Source organism: Dioscorea cayenensis, chromosome 24 (genome assembly GCF_009730915.1).
Source record: "Dioscorea cayenensis subsp. rotundata cultivar TDr96_F1 chromosome 24, TDr96_F1_v2_PseudoChromosome.rev07_lg8_w22 25.fasta, whole genome shotgun sequence".
In the NCBI taxonomy this organism is placed as follows: domain Eukaryota; kingdom Viridiplantae; phylum Streptophyta; class Magnoliopsida; order Dioscoreales; family Dioscoreaceae; genus Dioscorea; species Dioscorea cayenensis.
Window position 1 is genome coordinate 116,530 of NC_052494.1, and position 24,161 is coordinate 140,690.

Consider the following 24,161-nt stretch of genomic DNA (forward strand, 5'->3'; position numbering starts at 1 on the left):
AGAACCTCATACCTCATATTTTAAATAGAAGCCTCATTTTTAAATAGAAACTCATTGCACCCAAGGGCATTATAGTCAAACCCTGTTACACTTGCCACAACTTCCCACGCGAGGGACAATTTCGTCCAAAAAATTCCAAATTAACTCTATCAATCACTGTTAGATGTTTTGGGGGTTTAAAAAATCATTGTATTCAAAAAGGAATGGGTTTTTATGGATAGCCAAATTTAAGGGGAGAATTTGTGCATATTGCAAATTTTGAGGGTGTTTTTAGCAATTTCCAGAAATATAAATTATATTTTCAATTAATAAAAATAAAAATAAAAATTTACCAAATTTCAACAGCCACTCTCCACCGTCAAATTTCAAATTTTAAGCATCTAATTTACCAAGCATATAGAAAATAAATATTACATTTCCCAATATAGTAAATTATTAATTACTAATAAATCTATGCATATATATATATATATAATTATAGAATAAAATTTTTACTTTTTTATAAATATGAGCAAGCCAGAAATTATATATTTTTTAATTAATAAAAAAAATAAAAAAAATAAAAAAATTTCAAGTATCAAATTTAATCCAATATAAGAATCCCAAAATTATCAATAAATTAATAAACCATTACTTACCAATAAATATATGTATATATATATATATATCTATAATTATAAAAATTTTAATTTTTTTTTATAAATGTGGACAAATTACCAACTCTTGATTGCTATATTAAAAGAGAGTTGACGGCTTAAGTATCTATACTTTCAATTAATAAAAAAAATAAATTTTACAAAAATTCTAAATTTCAAGCATCCAATTTAATCCAACATAAGAATCCTATATTTTCTCTTTTTTTTTAATTAATTAATTCAAAAAAGGAAAATTAGTAATGTGGAACGCACGTGATGACGATGTACTTAGTTTGGACTGTTCTCTCTTCCTTAATTACAGTCTTGTATTCTTTCGCTGTTTTTCTCTGACACTCTCTTTGTCTCTGTTCCCTTCTCTCTCTCTCTCTGTGTCCCTTTTCTCTGAATTGGAGTCCCTTTTCGATCCTTTCTGCGAGCTTCGCTGTATGAATCCATTGCTCGGAACCCTAGAAAGGCGCTGACAACGCACAGGAGGATGGGATGGAAAGAGAAAGAGAGGTTTTTTTTTTAAGTTTTGCGTAGAGAAAAAGAGCGGAAAAGATCTCGCTTTTTTGCTTCGGTTGTTTTGGATGAAGGGGGGAGAGAGAGAAAGCCGTGGTCTTGGGCGGGAAAATGGTTGGTTGCCCTAGTGGGTTGCTGTTGCACTGGATCTGATTCGTGAGTTTGGGTTTTTGGTTTGTTGAATTCTTTGTTTTGCCGTTTTGTTTGTTTGTTTTTCTCGCTTGAATTGTTTTGTTGAATTCTTTGTTTTGCAGCTTTGTTGGATTTTTTGCTTGAATTTTGTGTCTGTCTCTTTCTCTCTAGGACCGCAAGTGAAGACCTTCTTCTTTTATTCTCTTTCCTCCTCCCTTGGAGCACCCTATCTTCAATTCTGGAACCCTAAAAGCTCCTGACAATTCACCTGAAGAGGCAAGAGGGATTTAATAGGGGAAGGGAGTGAAAAAGGTCTCGCCTTTTGCTTTGGGTGCGTGGAATTGTGGGGAGAGAGAAGGAAGTTGTGTTGCGCGGGAAAAAAAAAAAGAAGGTTGCTCTAGAAGCCTAAATTCTATGTTTGGCTGAAAAATTTGCTGTGGCGGGAAAAGTGTTCTTGTTTTCGTTTGGTAAGTGCTTGGTTCTTGTTTCCAATTGTTCGGTTGAATTCACTGTTTTCCGATTGTGATATGAGCCTTTTCCTTTTTGTTCTCCGCTTTGAGTTTTGGTTTTTTGTTTTAGTTTTAGTTTGGGTTGGAACTTGGAAGTGTGGGTTTCTTGATTTTTTTGGTATTTATTGAATTGGTTTTGCTTTGGTCTTCTTTAAATGTTCTTTAAATGGATGTACGGTATTTAGTCTTTGTGAAACTTCGAAATTTCTTAAAAGCTGGTTGTTATTTGGTGGGGGATTGCAGATGTGTCTGTTTGTGATTTGGTACTGTTTCTAGGGATTTTGTCTTAAAACAGCCAACTTGATGTGTTCCACTATGAATTCTTTGAACTTGCTGATGAATTCCTTCCCGATTTCGAGAGTTTGCATGTTATTGTTTGTACGAAAATTATGGGTTTCTTGATTTTTAAATGTTTGCTATTTTATTTTATTTGCGGTTTCTGTCTTCTTAGTTCTTACTGGATAGCGGTAATGAGTGGATGGACAACATTCGTTAGAGTATCTGGACTGTAGATTTGCATTTTGTTTTCTTTCTTGATTTTGGAAGAGGATTGTAGATAGGTCTGCCTTTTGTTTGGTGCTGTTAGAAGGGATTTTTGCTTTCATCTGCAACTTGTTGCGTCTTACTTTGAATTCTTTGTATTTTTGTCAAACTCTTATATTGTTTCCAGAAAATCTTTACAGTTTGTCAAGTATATGTGTTGTATTTGCCCGGTTCTTGATTTTAATTATTCTGCTACTAAATTTGGTCATTTCTGTAATGTCTGTTAGTTATGCAGGAGTTAATGGAGGATTCAGAGGCTTTGAATTCAAGGCTCTGTAATTCTGTGGATGGCGCCATGCTTGCAAGTAGTAGTTTTAAGGAGAGTGATATTCTTGGGAATGATTCAGCTTTGTATGAAAAGTTCCTTTTAGATGACTTGGATTCATACTGGGATGACCTTAGTGCTCGTCTGACTGTTTCGCGGATGGTTGGTGATTCTGTTATTAAAGGAATGGTGAATGCCGTGTCAGAGGAAGCTGCACAGAGAATTGCTTTGAAGGAAGCAGAAGTAGCAGTTTTGAGTGACAGATTAAAATGTTATGAAGCGGGTGCTGTTCAATGTAACAGAATGGGGCCATTCATGATGATGCCAAAACTTCCAAGAATAATGGAGACGGAAGGACTGGACAAAAGCTCATCAGAGTTGAGGTTAGAACTAGATTATAATGAGCAGCTAATTGGTTTGAGGATTGCAGTTGAAAAACAGCTTGATAGGTTGACAGATGATCTTGGTAGTTTAAAGTGCTTGAGTTCAGGAAAAGCCAATGAGGTGGTTACTGAAATTGATGATAGAGTTGATGCTTTGAAAAGAACAATAGAAACAGTTTTCAAACAAGTCAGCTGTGGATTTGGTTCATTGATGGTTTCCGTGTTGGACTCTCATTGGGAAAATGAGTTTCAGAATGAAGTCAATGCCATGTTGGTTCAAGATTATATAAAAGACATTTATGATAAATTTGAAACAAAACTATGGGAGCAGAGTAGGGTTATAAACAATCTTAACAAGAAGTGGCAGGAAAAGCTTGGCGAGCTTGCTCTCATGCGGGAAGAGCTTGATGGCATCTCTAGGTCCTTATTAAGCTCTGAAACTGGTTCACTATTTTCACAGAATAGTCTTGATGTTTTTGAGGAATGGAATAATGGGAAGAGGAAGGACCATATTCATTGGAAGGTACTGGGGAATCACCACTATGCCAATTGTGAGGAGAATGGCTTGATCCTGATGGAGAGATCTGAGGAATATGAGAAAACCATGTCAGAGGTTGCTGATTCCCCCCAGATAAAAGGCATGACAAAAGAAGAAGTAATAGTATACTACAAAACTGAGATGATCAAGATGAGAAGACAACATGATTCGGCTTTGCAAGAAAAGACAGAAGAATTGTTCAGCCTCAAGCGTGAATTTCTCAAGGAAAGGGGTTCTTTACATTTGAGGAAAGATAAGGAATTTGAACTTTTGAGAAAGAAAATCCCAGACATCATTCTGAAGCTGGATGGAATTCTTCAAGTTGAAGAAAAGTCTCCTTTGGTTCATGATGATCAATTTCATAGTTTGAAGGAAAGAATTGATGCCTTGTATTCTGAAAATCAGCACCTGAGAGGTCTTCTTGGAGATAAAAGAAAGGAGGTTTCATGTTTATCGTCGCAAGTTTCAGAAACAGCTAGCCAGATGACACTTCACTCATCAGCAGAGGCCAGCCTTTTGAAGCAAATTAAGAAGCTCAAGTGTGATATAAAAGATGTGAATTTTGAAACTTCCATCAGAGATGAGTTGTCTAAGGTTATTTTAAGAGATTTCATTACTCAGCATGAACGCAATCAAGATGACATAGAGATTGAGGCCAAAATTGTGCAAGAAATAGATTCCATCATATTTAGAGGACTTGCTGATGATTGTGTGTCTGCTATGAAGGCTATTGTAGTGAGGCATCAAACCGAAAGTATTTCACTTCAACAAGTGATTTCCCAAAAGGAGAAGGCGATTTGTTTGTTAAATGATGAAAATGGAAAGTTAAAGCAGGTTGTATCATCACTGACAGTATTGATGGAAGAAAAGAAAAGGATTGAAGTAGAAACTGATTCAACACTGAACCAACAAAAGGTGAGGTTTGATTTGCTATGTCAAGAACTTTGCATTCTAAAAGACAAAGTTGGCAAGCAAGAGGTGCTGATTTCAGAAAAAACAATAGAATTGGATTCTACAAAAAACAGACTGAATGAGGCTTTGCGGCAGATTGACCGATATGAAATGGATGTAAGTAATTTGAATCAGAAAGTTAAAAACACATCAGATGTTTTAGAGGAAGCTCAGAAGCAGAACAATGTGCTTAACAGTATTATCAAAGAGAAGCAAAAGTTACTGTCATCGTCTGAAATGCAAGCAGAACGGATGGATTCTGTTATTGTTTCTTTGAAGCAGTTATCAGAACAAGTTGCCGATGTTGAGAATAAGATGGAAGCAAAGATTGAACAAAATAAATCTAGGTACTTATTTGCTGTTTCTTACACCACTAGAATTCTAGATTTGCTAATTTTGGATAAGAAAGTTGGCCCTTGTCTCAAATACCCTCTTCATTGATTGAAGACTACATCTAACATAAATAAATATGATTTGCTGACATTTGAATGTCTGGAAGTACTTTCAGAAAAAAGTTTCGCTGTATTAAAGAACCAACATATGAGAAGAAATGATGCAGTATTATACTATTATTTAAGGTTCTACTTCATATTGTTTCTGTGACTTTTATTTCTTGTTTGTTGAGTTGCTGAGGAAGAGCAGGTTTGAAACTGATCTGGGTTCTGTAACCATTCATGAACGTATAAAATATTAATTCTTGCTCATTATAGGACAATACAAATTTATTTAAGTTTTATATGATGGTTTTTTGTTATCTGCAAGGTTGTGACCATGTCTTAGTCGTGCTTCCTTTCTCAGTTATGATGTGTTATACAGGGTATGAGAGAATTAGTGAAAAGTTCTTGAAGTACTGTTTGTTGCGTTGTGAGTAATGCTCTCTGGCTAGCAAATATCAGATGGTATGGTAGAGTTTGCAAAGAGGCTATAAACATTAGAGTATACATTGAAGTAGACAATAGAACACATTCTTCTACTTTAATCCTTGTAATGTTCTCATTCCCTCTCGCAAAGATGATTGATAAACAATGCTCTCTTGATTCTAACTTTCTGGTATGTGCGGGAGAATAAAAGTTAAAAGGAGCACATTTGATGTGCTTGTGTTTTTTTGTTCTTAATCATGAGCAGAAGAAAAAGCAGGTCTATTATACGGTAATTAATATTGCTCTGTGAATTTTTGGGAATTTCTCTGAAGTTGATGGTTGAAGTTCTCTTCGAATTAAAGAAATCTGAGATTAGTCTGAATATACCCAAGAGTTTTTATTTAGAGAAAATTGCTTGCATACTCCTATAAAAGTGGGTAGTTGTTGCTAATATATTTGATTATATATCCCAGGTTGATCCTTGTTTGCTTTCCTTTTCTGTTCCCTGAGCTGAATGAAGTGCAAGGATAAATGATATTTTTTTAACAAAAGTTTTTAGTTGATTTTTGGTGGAAGGAATCTACAAGCAAATAAAAATGAGTTATAGTGGTATACATGCAAATATCATTTTTATAGGGGTATATAATCAATTTCCTATTTTTGCAGACAAGTATTTTAACCATTTCCAGTAGTTTGAATTTATTAACTATGTTCGAGTTAAATTGCTGTTGCTTAGAGTCCTGTAAAGTGTATATAATTTATTTCATTTTTGAAGGAGAAAACTAATTATTCCCAGGCTTTTTCTTTTCTTCCCTTTGGTGTGGACTTACTGTCAATTGAAGGAACCCTGAATGCATGCTACCATTGTACTTGCAGGTTGAAAGTACTGACTCATCAATGCAATTCAACTATGCGGCAGTATGGCACACTTAAGAAAAAGGAATTATGGTACAAGAAAATGCTTGACATAAGATATTCCAACCTTCAAAAGGCTGAGGCTGAGGTAGAAATTTCAAATCATACTATGGTTCTATTGTTTGGTTTTTTGCTTTCTTTTGTGGGATAACTATTTTCTTTGTTTTCTTTGTCATGAGTTTCATTTAATTAAATGCTGGATTTAGCCCAAGTGATCTAGTTGTAGGATGGGGCCAGCTGTTATCTAATGCACAAGTTATCTGCCAAATTTTCTTTATCTGCAGCTAATCTGTAACACTTGGAGCTTCATATAACAACCTTTTCTGTTTTCTTCTCTTAAACATTTCTTAAGTTTTCTTATCAATCTGTTACTTCAATCTTTGATGCATTTAAATGGCAACAAGTGTAAGACAGATATCATGGTTGAAGCTAATCATTATGTTTGCAATATATTTTGTTTAGTTGTATTTTAACTTTCTAGTTTTTAGTATATTAGAAATTTGAAAGACATAATTGTTTCATGTTCAATCATTTTCTTATATATTAAATTTTGAGAAACAATATTACATTTTGAGAGTAGAAATTGCTCACTAGAACTTGGACATTTGATAGTCTATTAGATAGGCAGTCATCTTCCTTTGTTTCTCCCTATTGTTGTGACTACTATGGAACATGCTTTATTGAAAGATTTTAACCGGGTTTTCATTGAACTCTGTTTCTAAGATCACCATTCCCTTACATTTTTATTGATTTTTTAGAAACAATAGTTAACATGGTCTTACTGTGATTTTAAAAGCAGGAGAATGCATTCTTGATAGTCCCTATGAAAATTGGATTTTTAATTCGGTAGATGGGTACAGTATAAGTTTTGTGAGGAACTGACAAAAATTGTAATTATATTTTATTGTGTGTCAATTAACCCACATCATGACCCAGTTAAGATTTTCAACTCATGAGGGATTCTAAATGGGGCTAAACAAATGAGTGAGGAATCTGTGACCTCATTAGGCATGTTATGGTTACATAAATTTTATATTTTGGTCCTTTTCATTATTAATTTCAGATTTTAGATTAGTTGCAAAAAGAAAAACAAAATCATGATTTGTTTATAGTTCAACAGACTTTCATCTATGGTTAGTAATAATTCTGAGTCATCTTATGTAAAGGCATGTTATAACAAAACTTTTCTAATATTAATAATAAAACTAATTTAATTTTTTAGTTATGCTATATTATTTTAGGATGTGACTTTCTATTTATTTGGAATCAAGGTTGATCTGTTGGGTGATGAGGTTGATGCTCTCCTGAGTCTTCTTGGAAAGATATACATAGCACTTGATCATTATTCTCCGGTATTGCGGCATTATCCTGGGGTAAGAAGTCTTCGTTTATGATTGTTCCGGCTTTTGTTTGGACATTTTGCATTTCTTTCTCATCTTATGTTGAATCTTGTCTTATGCTTGCCAACTAAAAAGGAGGAAATTTTGCATTCTGCTAGAAATGAAATTTTAAAAAATTGTAAATTCTGCATATTGATGCAACAGATTATAACCCTGAAAATTATGTTTAAGTTGCCTCAATGACATTTACTGTTCTTAAACTCCTAGATATTGTTTAAATTGAATGTTAATCATAGCATTTTTTTTTTTTTCAATTCTTCGGTGAGACTATGGATGGAAGATTTTTCTTGCCTTTTCATTTGTGTATGTGCTGTATATACCTGTATTAATCCATATTGTGATGAAAATTTTCACCTAAGAAATATTAGGTTCTTAGTTTCTTGTGACTGCTCCAATTAGATATGGGATTATAATGAATTGTTGCACAGCAAACCTTGAGGAAGATCGAAACATAATGTCATGTACTTTTTATATATTTTATTTGTCCCCTATAATTTCCATAATTTGATAGTTTTCTCAATTTACTTTTAAACTTGTTACTGTTTTAAAATTTGTGCAGCAGGAAGTTATAAACACTACTTGTTAATGCTGTAAGTTTTTTGTGTAAGACAGTAGTCAGTTGCACCACTTCAAAAATCTCCAACAAATCTCCTAATTCATCCGTTCTAATCCAGAAATTGTTGATCATATAACATTGTAGGAACACAACAGTGGTTACAAACTTGTTTTGTCAGTGCAGACAAAAATAATAGGATTTCCATGATGGAAGATTTCTATCACTTGAGGATTTATATCTTTTATCTTTCAACCGAATAAATTTTTTTTTTTTTTGCTCCAAGATGAGCGGCTAAGAAAGGCAAGGGGCGTGCACAAGCCTTAGCAGTTAGCGGAGCAAGTGGGGGCAAGGCCCGCACACAATCATTGCTCACACTTCCAGAAATGTGCCTTTACCTGGATTCGAACTAACGAGGATTCGGATACCAATAAATCACTTGATCGTTAGTAACTCGAGCACTCTTTGTCCATTCAGAAACAACAGAGTTAAAAAACCTCGGAGAAAAGCATCCTTTTATTAGATCTTCCTGTAAAACACACAAAATATGGCTCAAAGTTTTTCCTTGAGGAACTTGTCTTCCTGGTTTTGTTGTAGTTTCTCAATTCAATAGACATTTGCAGGATAAGTTTTCCTGATTATGGTAGTGCATCTTACTAAGTTTCTCTTCTGCGCAGGTGATGGAGATTTTAAAATTGGTTCAGAGAGAATTAAAAGGGGAAAACACCAAATTAATGTGACAATTTTCTTCTTCCAGGTAATTGAATGGTATGATTTTGTTCATAAATAACCTTTAATGCAATTTGATACCGCTCTATTTTCGCTTGTCGATTGAGCCGGAAAGATCTCTTTCAAATGCATAGTGATGCAGAAGTGTGTAATTTTTCATTTCAGAGCGGCCGAATACATTATTTCACCACGCAGGCATTTATTGAACAAGTATTATTATCGGCTGAATTTTTCAAGGAATCGACATCACCATATTTGTTGATCAGAGAGGTTTAGCAAAGATACCGAATTTTCGGCACCAAAACTCTAATGACTCTTAGTTTGTGAAAGATCTGATGCTATTTTCTTCGACTTTTCAGATGACACTTAGTTGTTCTTTTAGTAGCTTCATCATCGCCGTCATCACAATGTAAACAGTAGAACCATCAAGATCAAGTGTGTAGATCTTCTTAGCCTTTTGTATTTTTGTTTATAATTAAATTCTTTATTGTTGTATATTAAGCTCTTTTTTAATATTTTGTTTTACTGATTTATGCTGGAATTGGTTGATGTTGTACATTTTCATACATGTGTTTTGTGAGTCAGAGAAACATGTAACTTGTAATCTGGATTCCATAGGTCAATAAATCTCTTAATTAATTTTAGTTTGGTGTGTTAATGTTTGTATTACATAATCTAATGTGGTTCTGAATTAAGGTATTTAGAGATAAAATTAATTTTTTTTTTTCAAAGTACTTTAATATAGTTTTCATTATGAATGCTATAGAAATACTGATGCTACTTGTAGCAACAGCAATAATGTAGTAACCACCTGTGTTTTACTGTAGCAGTCAAAACATTGTAATTATTTCACCTACAAATATATTTTCGAATTAATTCTAACCATTCATTCGCCACTGATCAACAATATAATTTTATCTCCACTGATCAACAAAGAATACAGTTCAAATTCCATGATAGGTAATACTAAACAAATAGCTAACAAGCACAATGCAAACAAGAACATCATACCATAATATAATTTCCAATAAAAACATAAAACAGAGTTCAAATCCACAAGCCCACAACAATGCACTAAACCAACCAAAAAAAAAAGGGATACATGAGCACAAGATAAACAATTCCATCATAATGTTCTTCTATGCATGCTAAACACCAAAAGTAACCTATACTTCTCTCTTTAGAAGCAATGTTTGTTTGCTTATATGCACCAGCAAAACTGATCAATTGCTATTTCTGCTTATATTCAGTACTGTATAAATAAAAACAATGTTTATTTGCTTACATATATACTTTTCTCTTCAAGAAAACATTTTAAACTTCACTCAGAAGTTTAATTAATCTTCAGTTCCGCCTCATTTTAGTAATTTTCTAACATCACAGTGCTTAAGGATGGCGTGTTCTTTCCCCTACCGAAATAATATGCAAAGAGGAATCAAATACCAACAATGAACAACAGAAAAATCCCAATTACAGTTTGAGGACCAGGCAGAATAACAGTCAAAACAAGGCACTTGATCTGGGATGGGTACATCAGCAGCAAACCGAATCAACTCAGAATGTGGAAAAGATCATAGATGCACCCATTGCAAAGCATCCAAAGGCTACCCATGGGCTTAATCTCTCACCTGAATCAACATTATAGTTTTAGTACCAATCCAGAAGTGACGGTGTCCCAAATGAAAGATGATGAATAATCAATTAACAGTAAACATGGCATTCAAGTATAACTAGATAAGCATCAAACTGAAGAGCATCCAAACTACCTGACACTTCTTACCATGTTATACTTGAATCTGCGAAAATCAGAAGCGCTTATCAGTATTGGTTATTATCCATTATTATCCATGTATTATGTGATTCCTCTAAGACGGTAAAGTTTAGGTTAATATTTTACTATTGCTTTGTTTCGATGAATCATTATCATACTATTTGCCACAGGAACAATTATGGTGGACCAAAAGGAATTCTTACTGTCACTTGGAATAATCACCTGGTTGCTTGTGTCAGAGTAATCTGACATGCTCTGCAGAAGGCCTTACTTAGCCTTGAGTAAAGATTCGTTCAACACTTTGAGGCGGAATAATTGACTAAAGAAACCTTTTTCTTATTACTTAAAAGCCTAAACATGTTGAATGAGCAGCCAGACCCAATTATCAATCAAAAAAATGCACGACACGCAAGAAATTTCTCAAAATAAAGAAGAATGCTCTTCCTTTATTACATTCTTCCTCAGTTTGTTCACAGGCCTAAAGGAATTGGGTCAAATTAGATATCATCTTAGATAGGTTCTTTTTCTTTTCTGACAAACATCTGAGAAAGATGCATGTTGACGAAATGATGGTGATCATGTTGCAGATACAAAAAAATGCCACTCCTTAGGAAGACAGGAGCAACAATGTAAGATACAGGGTTCAGTGATATGAAATTTGTCGGAAGACCTATTCTATTTTAAATCCTTTGAATTAACAAAAGGAGTATTTATTAATTTTCAATAAAAAAAATTATTGCGAAGGCATTTGGCAAAAAAGAGGCAGGCTTTATAGAATGAGGAGAGGACCAGGTGCTTGTGGGCCCCCAGTGCGGCAAGTGCTTGTTGGATCCCTATCCTTAAGCTTATTACAAATTGATCTCCCATCTACCCACTACAATCCTAATTTCAAGTGGTACCATTATCCAAACATACAGCATAAAAAGCATCCAGAATTGCACAAAACAGGCAAACAAAAGTGCCATAATCTATTGTAAAGAGATAAATTATCCTGAATTTTGAACCAAATAACATACCAATTCTAGCTGCCTTCCAGAAGAAGCCACGGAACCTGTAAAAAGGTGAATTTTATTATCTTTCTAGAAAAGAAAAAAGGAAAAGGGAAATTTCGTATGCTCCATGCTTTATGATCATTTGCCACACTGCATGATATAAGGCATTAAGGATTTAAATATGCCATAACAATTTACCTAGAACTTCCTCATAAGGGATTGTGGCTCACCTATGTTATACTTTGACTAATTTTCACAAAGATTTCAGAGTGCCCATAAACATGGTTTAGACTTTTCTGCCAAATTCAATTGTGTAACTTCACACAATAGAATCAAGCACAAACAATATTATAAGAGGGAATGATGGCAGCGATGGGAAATAATTATAATGGCTCTATAGAAAAATGACATTTTTATCGGGCGTGTTAGGATCGATATTAAGAACCAATCAAATCAGGGTCTAGCAAGGTCTCGAAAACACCATGGTTTCAAACTTCATATGAATTAATTCTAGGAAATTCTTTAAATCTAAAATAGACTCCTTTATTCAAATTTGCAATTCCACAGCCTACAGAAAGTGTGTTAGATGCAGAATTATCCACTTACCTGATGTTACACAAAAAAAATCTTACTTCTAAAGTACCAATATTATTACCACATAATATTGAGGTTTGCCTCTTTTTCTTTTTCAGGCATAATGGCCTCAAGGATGGACAACATAATCTGGCACACTAGGAGCAGAAGTCTATAGTTTAGTGGAAATATGCCCCAGATTCATATCTAGATCGTGAACAAAACAGTCTGCTATCTTCGCCTCATTGTCTGCCTTTACTTAGTCTTTCTTTCCTTGACAAGAGAACTGAAATCCTTCCAGCAGTTTTTTTATCTAAGGCCAGCAAGCGAGTCAAGCCTGTCCCTGCAAGCAAGTTCGGACTTTCTTTTTTTTTTAGCCCGCGAGTCTCCTTCTTTCCGTGAAGATCATGGAGTGTGAGCAGTACGAGCTGAAAGGCTCTCATACTTTTTGGAGTCCTCTTCAAACCTTTAGATTGGTGCATTTGCTTTGATAATTAACACCATGTCTTTGACAATCCAAAATCCAAACATAAGATGGTGGTGAAAAATACCTAAATGGAAATTATGTTTAGTAAGACCAAATCCTACAAGTCCATCAAATTTTAAAAGTAGGATAAGCAAAATCCTCAAATTGTGATAAAGCGTTACTAGACTGATCAGATTTAAACTATAACGCATCACAAGTATAATAGCAAAAAAGCAAATTGAACAAGCAGAATTATCAGGTTCACATGAATAAATCATATTGATAAAGCAAAAAACATAATACCTAATGTTTGAAGGAAATATCATTAATTATTAATTAATAATTGTATTTTCTTTTATCACCATAAAATTTTGGACCCATAAATTAATCCAAACCGTTAGAAAAGGCTAAACTCAACCAGTATTATCTAATAAATTAAAAGGCTAAACAACAAAACACTGTAAATAAAATGTTGTTGTATCCAGCTCAACAATAGAATAGAACAACAGAGGCTTAAAAACTCAATTCAACTCCCAAAGGAATCCCCTTCATAGTCCTATAAGGATGCTCTTCACAGTCATCCCACCAAGTCAATACCACTGATCAATGATTTTTGTCTCCTTTGAACTTCAAGTGGCTGATATCTAATTATGCCTCCCAACTTGAGCCTTGAACATCTCATCATCTATCTAGCCGATTTTCACACTCAATACCTAAAATTCTGGTCTACCAGGTTTTAAACACATCAAAGGACAAATTTTGCATGAGTTCTCCGGGGAAAAAGACACCTTTATGCAAAGCCCTAGGCCAATCTAGAGTTATAAGACTAAAAAACCTCTAATCAGCCACAGAACATGAAAGAACCCTAACACAATGAGATGATCATTGAAATGATTCTAAGAACATTACCCAGTTCGATGCTCCAGGATGGCGGGGAACTGCATCTTGATGTATGAGCAAGTGCAGATCACCAGCAGAACCACCGTCAAGAACGAATGGAAATTGAAGAGTGCTGACTGCCACCATGAAAGCAAACATCAATCTCCAATCCAATGCTCAAAATCAAACAAAAGACTGCACAAAATGAAGAAATTTTGGATCTTATTCGTTACCATAACGCGATTCTTTTCTTGATTGATGAATCAATGCAGCGGGAGAAGCGGTGAGCGATCAGATCGGGTCAGAGATTTGAGGGTTCTCAGCTTGCCGAGTTCTAAAACTTCAATCACCTGGTAATTAAACTAAATATTATTTTAAAAAAAACTTTAAAAAAGGAGAAAAAAAGCAAAAATTAGTTCTTTAAATTAAAATCTCATGTAATTACACAATCAGAAGACAACAGTTCACATAAATTCAAATAAAGAAGCCAACAACTGCAATTTCTTCTCTTTTTTTCTCTACGATGGAAAACAAAATGGGAGAAATTGAAGATTTATAAGAACAAATCATTTTTGAGTGTGTTTTGCCGGAGCTCGGCTCGTTTAAGCTCGAAACCCCGCAGTAAACGAGGGGAACTCAAGCTCGGCTACGTCAATGGTCCTTTGGAGCAAGAGAGGAGAAGATAAAGAGAGGGAAAGCGTACCTGGGACAGCGCGGAGAAGAGAAGGAGTGACAAGTGCTCACAAACACCGACTTCTCGTGGGAAGACGAGAGACGAGGTTGGAAGGAAGCAAATAGGGCAACGAAGAAGGGAAATTTTCACAAAACCCCCTCAGTTTTATTTTAATATAAAACCCCCTAGATTTACAAATAATTTGCTTCATATATATATATATATATCTTGAATGGAAAATTTAAATAAAAAAAATCCTTGTAATTTCTTATTTTTGCGAAATTGGGAACATAGGAATTTTTTTTGTTTTTAAACTATGCGATTTTTAAAGTTTAAAAAAAAAGAAAAAAATAGTTAATTGCATTATTTGGCAAGAGCAAAATTGATATTTAATTTGAAAATCAGGCTAAAAACCAAATGAAATTATATGTGACAAATTTTTATAATGAATTTATCTTGCCAAATAAAAAATAATTTAACTAGAAAAACCACATAATTTTTTTAAAAAAATAATAATCTCTATCTCACAAAATTGAGAAAACATTTGAAATTTTTTTCCCATCTTCAACCATTTCCATGATAAATCACTTCACATTAAAAAAAAAAAAGAGTTTGAAAAATCAACTTGGGTCTCACAACATTACTATTATGTCTTTGTGAAACATAAAAATTACTATTATGGCCTTATTAAACATTAATTAATAATAATGAAATATATATTTATGATTTAATTATTTTATAAATAATAATTATTTAAAATAAAGATTATTAGAAATTAATTAAAAAATTCTAAGTATGGAATGTAAAAATGTTATTTGAAATAATAATTATTTTATAAATAATAATTACTTATAAAAAATATCATTTTTTATACAAAGGGGTAAAAATATAATCTTAGCATAACCCCTATCTTAAATTTCACACAGAAGTTTCATTAATCTTCAGCTCCAACTCTACCCGTTGATAGCACTAGTAATTGTCCCCAAAAAAAAAAATAAAATAAAATAAAATAAAATTATGTTTGAAAGATAGTGAGTTAGTTATCAAAAGTTATTAACAAAAGTATCATTAATATTCGCTACCAATTTTCTAACATTAATACAGTGCTTAAGAATGGCATGTACTATGCCCTACCAAAATAATAAGCAAAGAGATTCATAACTTTAGATCAAATTACAATTTTAATATATTTAAAGGTATAAATATATATATATATACACACGTGTGAAATTGAATTATGCAATGAAATATTCATCTACATTTATTTTAAAACAAGAGTAATATATAGATTTAAGCTCCTTTCAATGCATATTGATAGTGCTAATAGGAAATTCAAACAAGACTTGATTCTTCAGCTACAACAAACACCTGTATTACACCTTTTAGTTCACCATATATACATGTAGAACAACAAGATCATTTAATTAAATCAAGATAGGAACACTCAGATACAACCTGTTAAAGGAATGTAGATTTACCAATTGAGTTTGATCCAAGTCGCTTAAGCAAGTGGTTTCTGGTTTCAAGTTCAACTACTTGTGTATGTAAAAAGAAAAAACACCCGGGGAGAGATTTACTCCCTTGTTAAGATTCCCAGTACTTCACCCTGAACTAGTTTAGAGTCCAGGGCTCTTAGAAAGCCAGTAGGTCAAAGACCAATAAAAAAAAAAATCTGATTTTGTCCCTAAATATATATAAACTTCATTCAGAATGAAAATATTGACAAACTAGCAAAGGTTAACCAATTAAAGACATGAACATTGTTGAACAGGATAAATCATCAGCAAAGAAACACCATGAAAGTTGATAAATAAGAGCAACAACCAACAATACACTCCACTTCAAAGTCTTAACCATGCTACATAATTGATTCATCCAAACTTGAGTCTTTGTAGAACCAGACTTACAAATTTAAATAAGTATTTAAAAAAACTCATCTAGAAACTTTGTCAATAAAATAAAGCATCTTGATGCTCATCCCATAAGAAAAGTCTGAAGTTACAAAAACAAGGTGTTCATATATTGATCCAAACAATATACAAAGTGAAAGGAATTCTCACATTCTCATACTCAATAATACAAATGATTAAAGATCAGGATAATAATATGGCATTCTCAATAATACAATGCATGCCATTTTGTAACTCAGTATGGTTACATCATCATTTGCAGGTAAATGCGTGTCATGTTTCCTTAATGATTACTAAAAGATAACCAAACATAGAGGTGATTGCTGCAATAAGGAACATCAATAAGCAAAATAAACATTAAATGGAAAGGTTTAATGATAAAAAAAAGTTTATAACAGGTTACTGAACCGAGTACTAACCGTAAAATTTAATATAAAAATGGCAACCACTCACTAATTGCTGAGAGGGTGCATACATTTCTCAAGCATTGAATAAAAATATGGGAAAGAGCTACAAAAGCTGAATGACTATCAGACTGATAACATATGCACCCCACTTCACTCCTCCCTTAATAGTGTAATTTAATTTTTTTTTTTTTATTTCTTTAACCATATATGTATTATATTTTTGGAAGAAATTTATTATTCATGGATGTCATGACTCATACATACAATTTAAAGCGACAACCACCTCTAGTTGTTTTTTTTTTTTTTTTATTTCTTTAGCATTAACTATCAAAATAAATTGCCTAGAAATACATAAAACAATTAATAATTCATAGTATAAGTTATCATCATAATTATTACAATATCAAATTACAAAGCCAAGGTGTTGGATGACTTGTCTATATTCAACATAAACATGAAGTGAGCATTGACAAAAAGTAAATAAGAAGAATAAGAGAAAAACCAAAAGAGAAATCAGAGAACCAAAAACATACTTATAAGGTCAAAATCCAGTAAAAGCTAACACATAAAACTTGAACAAGATCATTAACAATATAGTTTAATGTCCAGTAATTACAAAGACCATGTTCAAAACCTATGTTCATAACCATGCCCGTTTAATCAAACAATAACTTAGTAGGAAAAACAACAAGAATTGAAACAAGGCATCCATAACTTCATAATGCTCTACACATGATAAATACCAAAGAATAGCTAGCAAGCATAATTCAAACAAGAATACAAACACTAATTTTAATTACCACCAAATATATAGAACAATGTTCAAAATCCCATAACCACACAAAAAGTAAATAAGAAGATAAGAAATCAGAGGGCCCAAAAACATACTAGCAAGGTCAAAATGCAGCAATATACAATAAGCAAAATTCAAACAAGATCATCAACAATATAATTCAGTTTCCACTGATCAACAAAGAACACAGTTCTAATTCCATGACCAGTACTCCTGATGCTCCACATGCTACATACCAAAGAAATAGCCAACAAGCACAATGCAAACAAGAACATCAAACTATAATATAATTTCCAGTAGTAACAAACAACAGAGTTCAAATTCTCAAGCTCAAAACAATACCCACATAACCAACCACAGATTCAATAAGCCAAACCAACAAAAACAAAAAGATGGCATCCACATGAGCATAAGATAAACAATTCCGTCATAATGATCTTCTATGCATGCTAAACACCAAAAGAAACACCCCAAAAATTCAGCATGCAATTGAAAAGAAGAGAAAGTCATCAACCTGATTTTCCATTCGCTTCCAAATAGAGCTTCAACGCTTCCTTCACCATCCGATACCACACTATATCGTAATACTTTTCCTTAACCCATAGTTGTCGAAACTCCCGATCCAACTTCTTCGCCTCGGATCTATCCACCAATGGCAACCCTTTCTCCACATAAGCTTTGATGCGCTTATTATCACTTCTATTGATTGCTTCCCTTAAGTACACAAAATCATCATCATCATCCTCCTCGTCTTTGGAGTCATTGGGGGATGATGGTGGTGGTGGAGGCTTCTCGAAAAGCTTCCGTTTTGTGCCTCTGCCATTACTAGTCTTCCTCGCAGATGCCTTGGCTTCGGCATTGGGCGAAAATGAAGGGGAATTTTTGGAGTTGTTAGGCTTGATGGAAGAATCAAGGAGCTTGGGTTTGGAACCAGAGGCCTCTTCCTCCTCATCACCGGAGCTGGAACCAGAGCCCTCTCCCTCCTCATCGCCGGAGCTAGATCCTCCTCCTTGTTGCTGCTCTTCGACAGCTTCGTCTTCCATCGGAGAAGGGGCTGCTTCCTGATCGGATTCCTCGTCGGAGGATGATGGTGGAGGTTGGGCGGAGGGTTTGGGAAGGGAGCGTTTTGTGGCCATTGGAAGAGAAAGGTCACACCTTTGATAAATTTTATTTCTAGGGTTTTACTACTCACCACTACTAAGGGCAAATATGGTATTTCACATTTTCTATTTTAAATAATTTTTTATAAAAATTTATGGAATTCGGGAAAAAAAAAAAGGTATTTAAGCTTGAGTGGATTTGGTTTTATATAAAAATAGGGGGGAAAATGCAAAAAAAGAAAAGAAATGTACAAATATACCCCTCCATTAGTGATTAGCGTATAAACCACACACCATACACAAAAATACACTTAAAAAAATCATATATTTGTACCCAAAAATCATTTGTATTTCTATTATTTTACCAGCATTTTCACCTTGAATGTAATAGATTTAATTGCTATACAGGTCCCTGTAATGGTGTATTTTTTACTTTTTTTTTTAATCCTTGCAATATTTTTAGGTACAATTTAATACTCATATTTGATCGAATTGGATCGTTCTAGTCCATAATAATATTTTTAGATACAATTAAGTCCTTGCAATTTACACTTACTCATTTACACTATGGACTAGAATGACCACTATATATGAGGACTAAATTATACCTAAAAATATTACAAAGACTAAAAGGGCAAAAAATACACAATTACAGGGACTGTACAGCAATTAAACCAATTTAATAATTCATCATAAATCACATATAAATAACATTTGCTAATAACACCGTCAAAACACAAATAATTATATATGCTAGTATGACTTATACAAAGGCACATACAAGAATATGCACTTTTATAAGGTTATATATGCAAATTTCAAGCAAGGCAGACAAACTGGCCTTTCTATACTTGAAATCTTTTTTGTACAACATTCAACAACACTCACAAACTTATGCAAATAACTGATTGATAAAGGCCAAACATTTGAATGATTGAACCTTGATTCCCTTCCCAAACTTGAATTGAAACCAAAAATTTATATGAAGATTCATTAATTAATAACTAAAGAAAAAAAAATAAGGTTCTTCCCAAGCTTTGCGATAGCTGCTGATCGATATTACGAGCAATGATGTACAAGAAATAAGTCATCAGTAGGCAAGTTCACCAGCAAATTCCCTCACGAAACAATTCCATGCTAGTAATGCTGCCCCCACAGCCGGTTCCACCTGCTAATGAGAAAATTAACATGTATACGAGGATTTGAAAATCTTCGATTACAATGAGGAAAATGTTTTGCAACTCAACTTAAGTTAATTGATGAAAGCATGCAAAGCTGAAACATGGGAAGCATTTGCATGAGATATTGAAGGTTGTTAGAGATAATGTATTTAAATTTATTAGAGATTCTAATATTAGTGCAAGCTCAGTTCTTTCGTTCTATAAGTTTGGTAAATGTGTTTGCAATTTGTAATATGGCTTGTTAAAAAGAGTAGCATGTATCAAATGAACGTATTAGATATCCAAAAGTATAATTGAGATGCTCATTGTTATTTTATATAATGGAAGCAAGGAATTTATAGAAGATATTTTATCACGGCAGCGCATGCATCTTCTCACTTGTATTTCTAAATAACTAGAAATGCACTAAATAAAGCAGAAGCTTACAGACCTTGGGTCGAATTGGCTGAACTCCTGGGTATACCTTAGAGACGCAACCGACAACTTCTTTCCCGATATCCCACCTCTTATTTGGTTGAAGAACTCCTCCAACCATAACTAATGGAAATGTGCCTTTTCCATCTGCATTTTACAAGAATAAAACATCTGAATTTATATCAAGAATAAATTTTATCTGCATTTTACTGTTTGGCTTGTTGCAAAACATGTGGAGCTTATTATACAAAACGTGTGATCATGGCCATGGTAAATATACCTCCACCACACAACCCAAGCCTCTTGACAACAGCCATGACACTCTCAGCAAGCTCCAGCACTGACCCACGCAAAATTCTATTTGCAACTTCATCACCGGCTTCAGCAGAAGAAACAACCACAGGAACAAGTTCTGCAATACGAGCCCAAGAAGTATCGGAATAGGTCCACCTACTCCAAACAAACAACTAATGGTGATTGCTACATTCAGAAAAGGGTTACTTATAATAATAGGCATTCATGAAAACAATTGTTATTCATAGGTTAGAAGCCTACACATTAAATAAATTATACCAGTTAACCTTCCAACGTGCATGTGTAAGAAAGCAAGGCTGGAAATCCATCCATACCGACCATCAGAATCATGTAAAGCAATAAAATTATAAAAGGGCAAGATAGATATGTACCCAATCAGTTCATCTGGTGATGAAAGCCTGAGTTCCCTGAGAATGTTGAATGTGAGCATTGTTTGAGGACCTCGACCATCATGAGCCCTCACAATTGCCGTCAATGCCTGTGCAGCAATTCCATATCCACTGCATGATACATGTAACATTTAAAAAATTTTAGTGCACATTCATGATGGTGACCACGCCCTCAATTTCAAGCATTCATCAAAAGTTCAAACAAAATATCATCCACCTAAAAATATGCAAGAATGTTAAAAACTTTCAAAATAAGTTTCAAAAAGCCAACAACATTACATGATATCTTATAATTGTAGAAGTTCAAATAAAGATAGCATTGGGTTAGATTTCCAAGTAACTGATACATCATCAGTCAAAACAAGATAGCTATTTATTATTCATAAAACATGGGTCAGCAAGTTCAAGCTCAGCTTGATTAGGCTTGGTTTATTTTTAAATTTAGTTTACAGTTACACTTTTAAAAGTCATATGCTAAAGTTATAAACTTAATTTCAATCACTTTCACAAACCCAATAACAAAAATCTAAAAGAAATAACTTAAATACCAAGAATGCACTTTAAACATAATATTGTAATTATCAAGAAAGCTACATCTGTACCCAAACCATTTGCAATTTGCACTTTATATTAATGCTTGAAAATAATTTAGCAATTAACTTCAATAACTCAAAAATAAAATCTACGTTAGAATTATATATCACTTCCAATTGCAAACAAAATAGGATTAAGGTGAACAGCAAGGTCACTAACCACAATCAAGGCTTTTGCAACAATCATCTTGCAGAAGACAAAAGCTATCTTCCTATGCTGCTATTAAATGAGACCGAGTTGATTAATTATAGGTCAAATGAGAAGCAGACGAGAACTGACCTCCCCCAATCCCCTAATACTGGTCCAGCACCTGCGGCTCGTGCCTCTCTTCCATCCTCTGTATAAGCAGAAGCGATTGTACCTGTACCAGCAATCAATACACAGCCATGAAGCTTTCCCATTGTCCCACTAGCCAAAGCAGCCACAGCATCATTTTCCACGAATAACTTGACATGACTTGGAAATATACCCCTGAAAAAATTGGAAATAGAAGTTTCAGATTCATAAAAAGATACGGGGTAAGATAGTGCAAATGTACGATCAAAGAATATCAAGAGACACAGGGGGTTAGAGATGAAGTGATTGCATTTGTCAATGCTAAAAATTGAAAGCTGACATTTATATAAAATGATCACATAAGTTCAAGAAGCACATATAGTGCTTAATATAATAATCAAGCAAATGCAATGCATGAATAATTGGTAGATATATTGTTTATTATTTGATTACTAACCGGTTAGTTGCTAGAGCAGGTTGTCAAAGGAACACACAAATGGAAAGATTCAATTTGACAGATAGTTATTTAAATCAGGCTTGATTCTTGAGTATGTGGATCAGTTAATAAAGAAAAGGTAAGTGAGAATAGAATAAAAACAGAATTAACCTGAGCCAATCTCGTATTCTCTCTTGATCAGAAGGATGATTGACCCCAGATACCGCTAGGCAAACAGCCTGAACAATAGAACGAGTAGCACGAGCTTTTAAAAGGGCTTGAGCCATAACCCTCTCTATTGTCTCCCTGGCCGCAGTTTCTGCAAAATCAGAATTAAAATAAGCATTATTGCATTAGATGCATAAAAGTTGCCATTTTGAATAAAAAAAAATGGAGAAAGGGCAATTAGACTTCCATATAAGAAGAATCACTTTCCACATTAAAAATTTTGAATTAATGAAATAGCTAACAATCTCAGACAAGTCTGCAAAACAGGTAATGGATGAGTTTAGAGATTGTGAGGTGATCTCATCAAGGTGGCAGATCATGTGGCAATCCAATTGGGTAAATAATAATACAGATTATGATGTATCATAGACCACAAATCATTGAACGGCAGAATTTTAACTCAGTATAAACATCAACCCTAGACCATCAGTTTTTAACCATGACCAGAAGCCAGAATGATAAAATTTCTTCCAACAGACATAGATAATATTCTAGCCAGTTGAGCCAATAGGCAATTTCTTCCAACAAGAAACAAGTATCCTTAAAATAAAATATCATATGTAGACACTCATGAAATGCATTACTATTCACAATTCACTCTTCCTCTAGGATCACTGCAGGGTGAAACTGTGAATGTAAAATATACCATCAGCACAAGCTTGAAAACAGTGCAAAATTTTTCATTGTAACTATTGGCCTATATTCCATGGCAAAGAAAGGGTATGCATTAATCTAGCACTCCTCATGCAGGTTCATTATGCCCATAAATCAACTAGCAATTGGTTTCACAAATACCATTTTGTAGTAAAACTAAATGTAATATCAAGCATGACAATTAAAATCAAAGGCATGTCTGCATACTAGTGGCCTCAAGAGTCGCCGAAACAAACATGAAAATAATCACAATACCAAGACCTTTTATGAATCAAATGGCAATAAGCTTCAAAACACACACACACACACACACACACACACACACACAGTGATAAACTTCAGGCCTACAAACGTACACATTCAAACGCTGAAATCTTCAAATCAACAAACAAACACAAGCCCTGAAAAAAGTTTCCGTTTTTATACCTCCAACGGAGTTATGATTGGAACAACCAGCAATGGCACGAGCGAGGACTGGAAAGGGCTCAGGCAGCAGCCCAGACGGCGCAGGCATTCCAGCCGCCATACATATGCACACAGTGGAAGCAGTGCCACCATCAAGGCCAAGGATGACTCCCCGATCCCCCTCCGGCATCTCACTCTCAAAATCCCATACTTCGCCATTTCTACACCTCTTCATCTCCACAAACTCCTCGAAATCCCCAAAAACCAACAGAAAAGAAGAAAAAGGTCGAACCTTTTGTGGCTCTTTCGATTGGCAATGGCGTTCAAAGAAGGAATCGAAAGAATCGAAACGAGGAATCGGATCGAAGAGAGGGAGAAGACGACTATATGTATGGATTCGTCGGAGCAAAACGCCAGAGAGAGAAAACAGTGAGACATTTTTTATATAAAATAAAAATCGTTTTTCTTTTCTGAATGATGAGAGGGAGCTCTTCATTTTACATACAAAGAGGTTTTTTTCGCACATCTAACCCCTGAAAACTTTATAATTCTATTTATATCCCTGCACAAGTACAATTTCATTTGAACCCCCGTAAACTCTAATTTTGCAAAGTAAACCTTTTTGTTAATATGTTTTAGGTTTCTTTATTATATATATATATATATATGAGATCGTGTCTTCCACGAAGATTCATAGAATTCAACAAAGTAGATTGCACAGTGCCATAAATAATAGTACAATAACAAAAATGAGACGCATCTTTCAGAAA

The 24,161-nt window shown here is 34.0% G+C and overlaps 3 protein-coding genes across 7 annotated transcripts; 1 reads left to right on the plus strand and 2 right to left on the minus strand.

The window, feature by feature from the left end:
* Nucleotides 1-972: 972 nt before the first annotated feature.
* LOC120252807 (WPP domain-associated protein-like) lies at nt 973-9,448 on the plus strand. Of its 3 annotated transcripts, none has more exons than XM_039260971.1 (7): nt 973-1,313; nt 1,412-1,756; nt 2,569-4,825; nt 6,215-6,341; nt 7,525-7,626; nt 8,884-8,963; nt 9,101-9,448. In XM_039260971.1, exons 3-6 carry the CDS (start codon nt 2,571-2,573, stop codon nt 8,944-8,946), a joined length of 2,547 nt encoding a protein of 848 aa, XP_039116905.1. In that variant the 5' UTR covers nt 973-1,313; nt 1,412-1,756; nt 2,569-2,570; the 3' UTR covers nt 8,947-8,963; nt 9,101-9,448. The 3 variants fall into 3 exon arrangements, with proteins under 3 accessions (XP_039116905.1, XP_039116907.1, XP_039116906.1); XM_039260973.1 differs by having other exon boundaries at nt 2,577-4,825; XM_039260972.1 differs by having other exon boundaries at nt 1,461-1,756.
* Nucleotides 9,449-10,155: 707 nt separating this feature from the next.
* On the minus strand, nt 10,156-14,411 carry LOC120252863 (protein kish-A-like). Of its 2 annotated transcripts, none has more exons than XM_039261061.1 (5): nt 14,320-14,411; nt 13,850-13,966; nt 13,647-13,753; nt 11,723-11,757; nt 10,156-10,563 (listed from the first exon to the last, which is right to left on the minus strand). In XM_039261061.1, exons 2-5 carry the CDS (start codon nt 13,850-13,852, stop codon nt 10,490-10,492), a joined length of 219 nt encoding a protein of 72 aa, XP_039116995.1. In that variant the 5' UTR covers nt 13,853-13,966; nt 14,320-14,411; the 3' UTR covers nt 10,156-10,489. The 2 variants fall into 2 exon arrangements, with proteins under 2 accessions (XP_039116995.1, XP_039116996.1); XM_039261062.1 differs by having other exon boundaries at nt 13,850-14,000; nt 14,320-14,394.
* A 4,846-nt stretch (nt 14,412-19,257) lies between these two features.
* LOC120252805 (N-acetyl-D-glucosamine kinase-like) lies at nt 19,258-23,826 on the minus strand. 2 transcript variants are annotated; one of them, XM_039260969.1, is made up of 7 exons: nt 23,413-23,826; nt 22,276-22,423; nt 21,672-21,863; nt 20,781-20,909; nt 20,375-20,544; nt 20,111-20,241; nt 19,258-19,670 (listed from the first exon to the last, which is right to left on the minus strand). In XM_039260969.1, exons 1-7 carry the CDS (start codon nt 23,624-23,626, stop codon nt 19,590-19,592), a joined length of 1,065 nt encoding a protein of 354 aa, XP_039116903.1. In that variant the 5' UTR covers nt 23,627-23,826; the 3' UTR covers nt 19,258-19,589. The 2 variants fall into 2 exon arrangements, with proteins under 2 accessions (XP_039116903.1, XP_039116904.1); XM_039260970.1 differs by having other exon boundaries at nt 19,258-19,667; nt 23,413-23,825.
* Between the last annotated feature and the right edge of the window lie 335 nt (nt 23,827-24,161).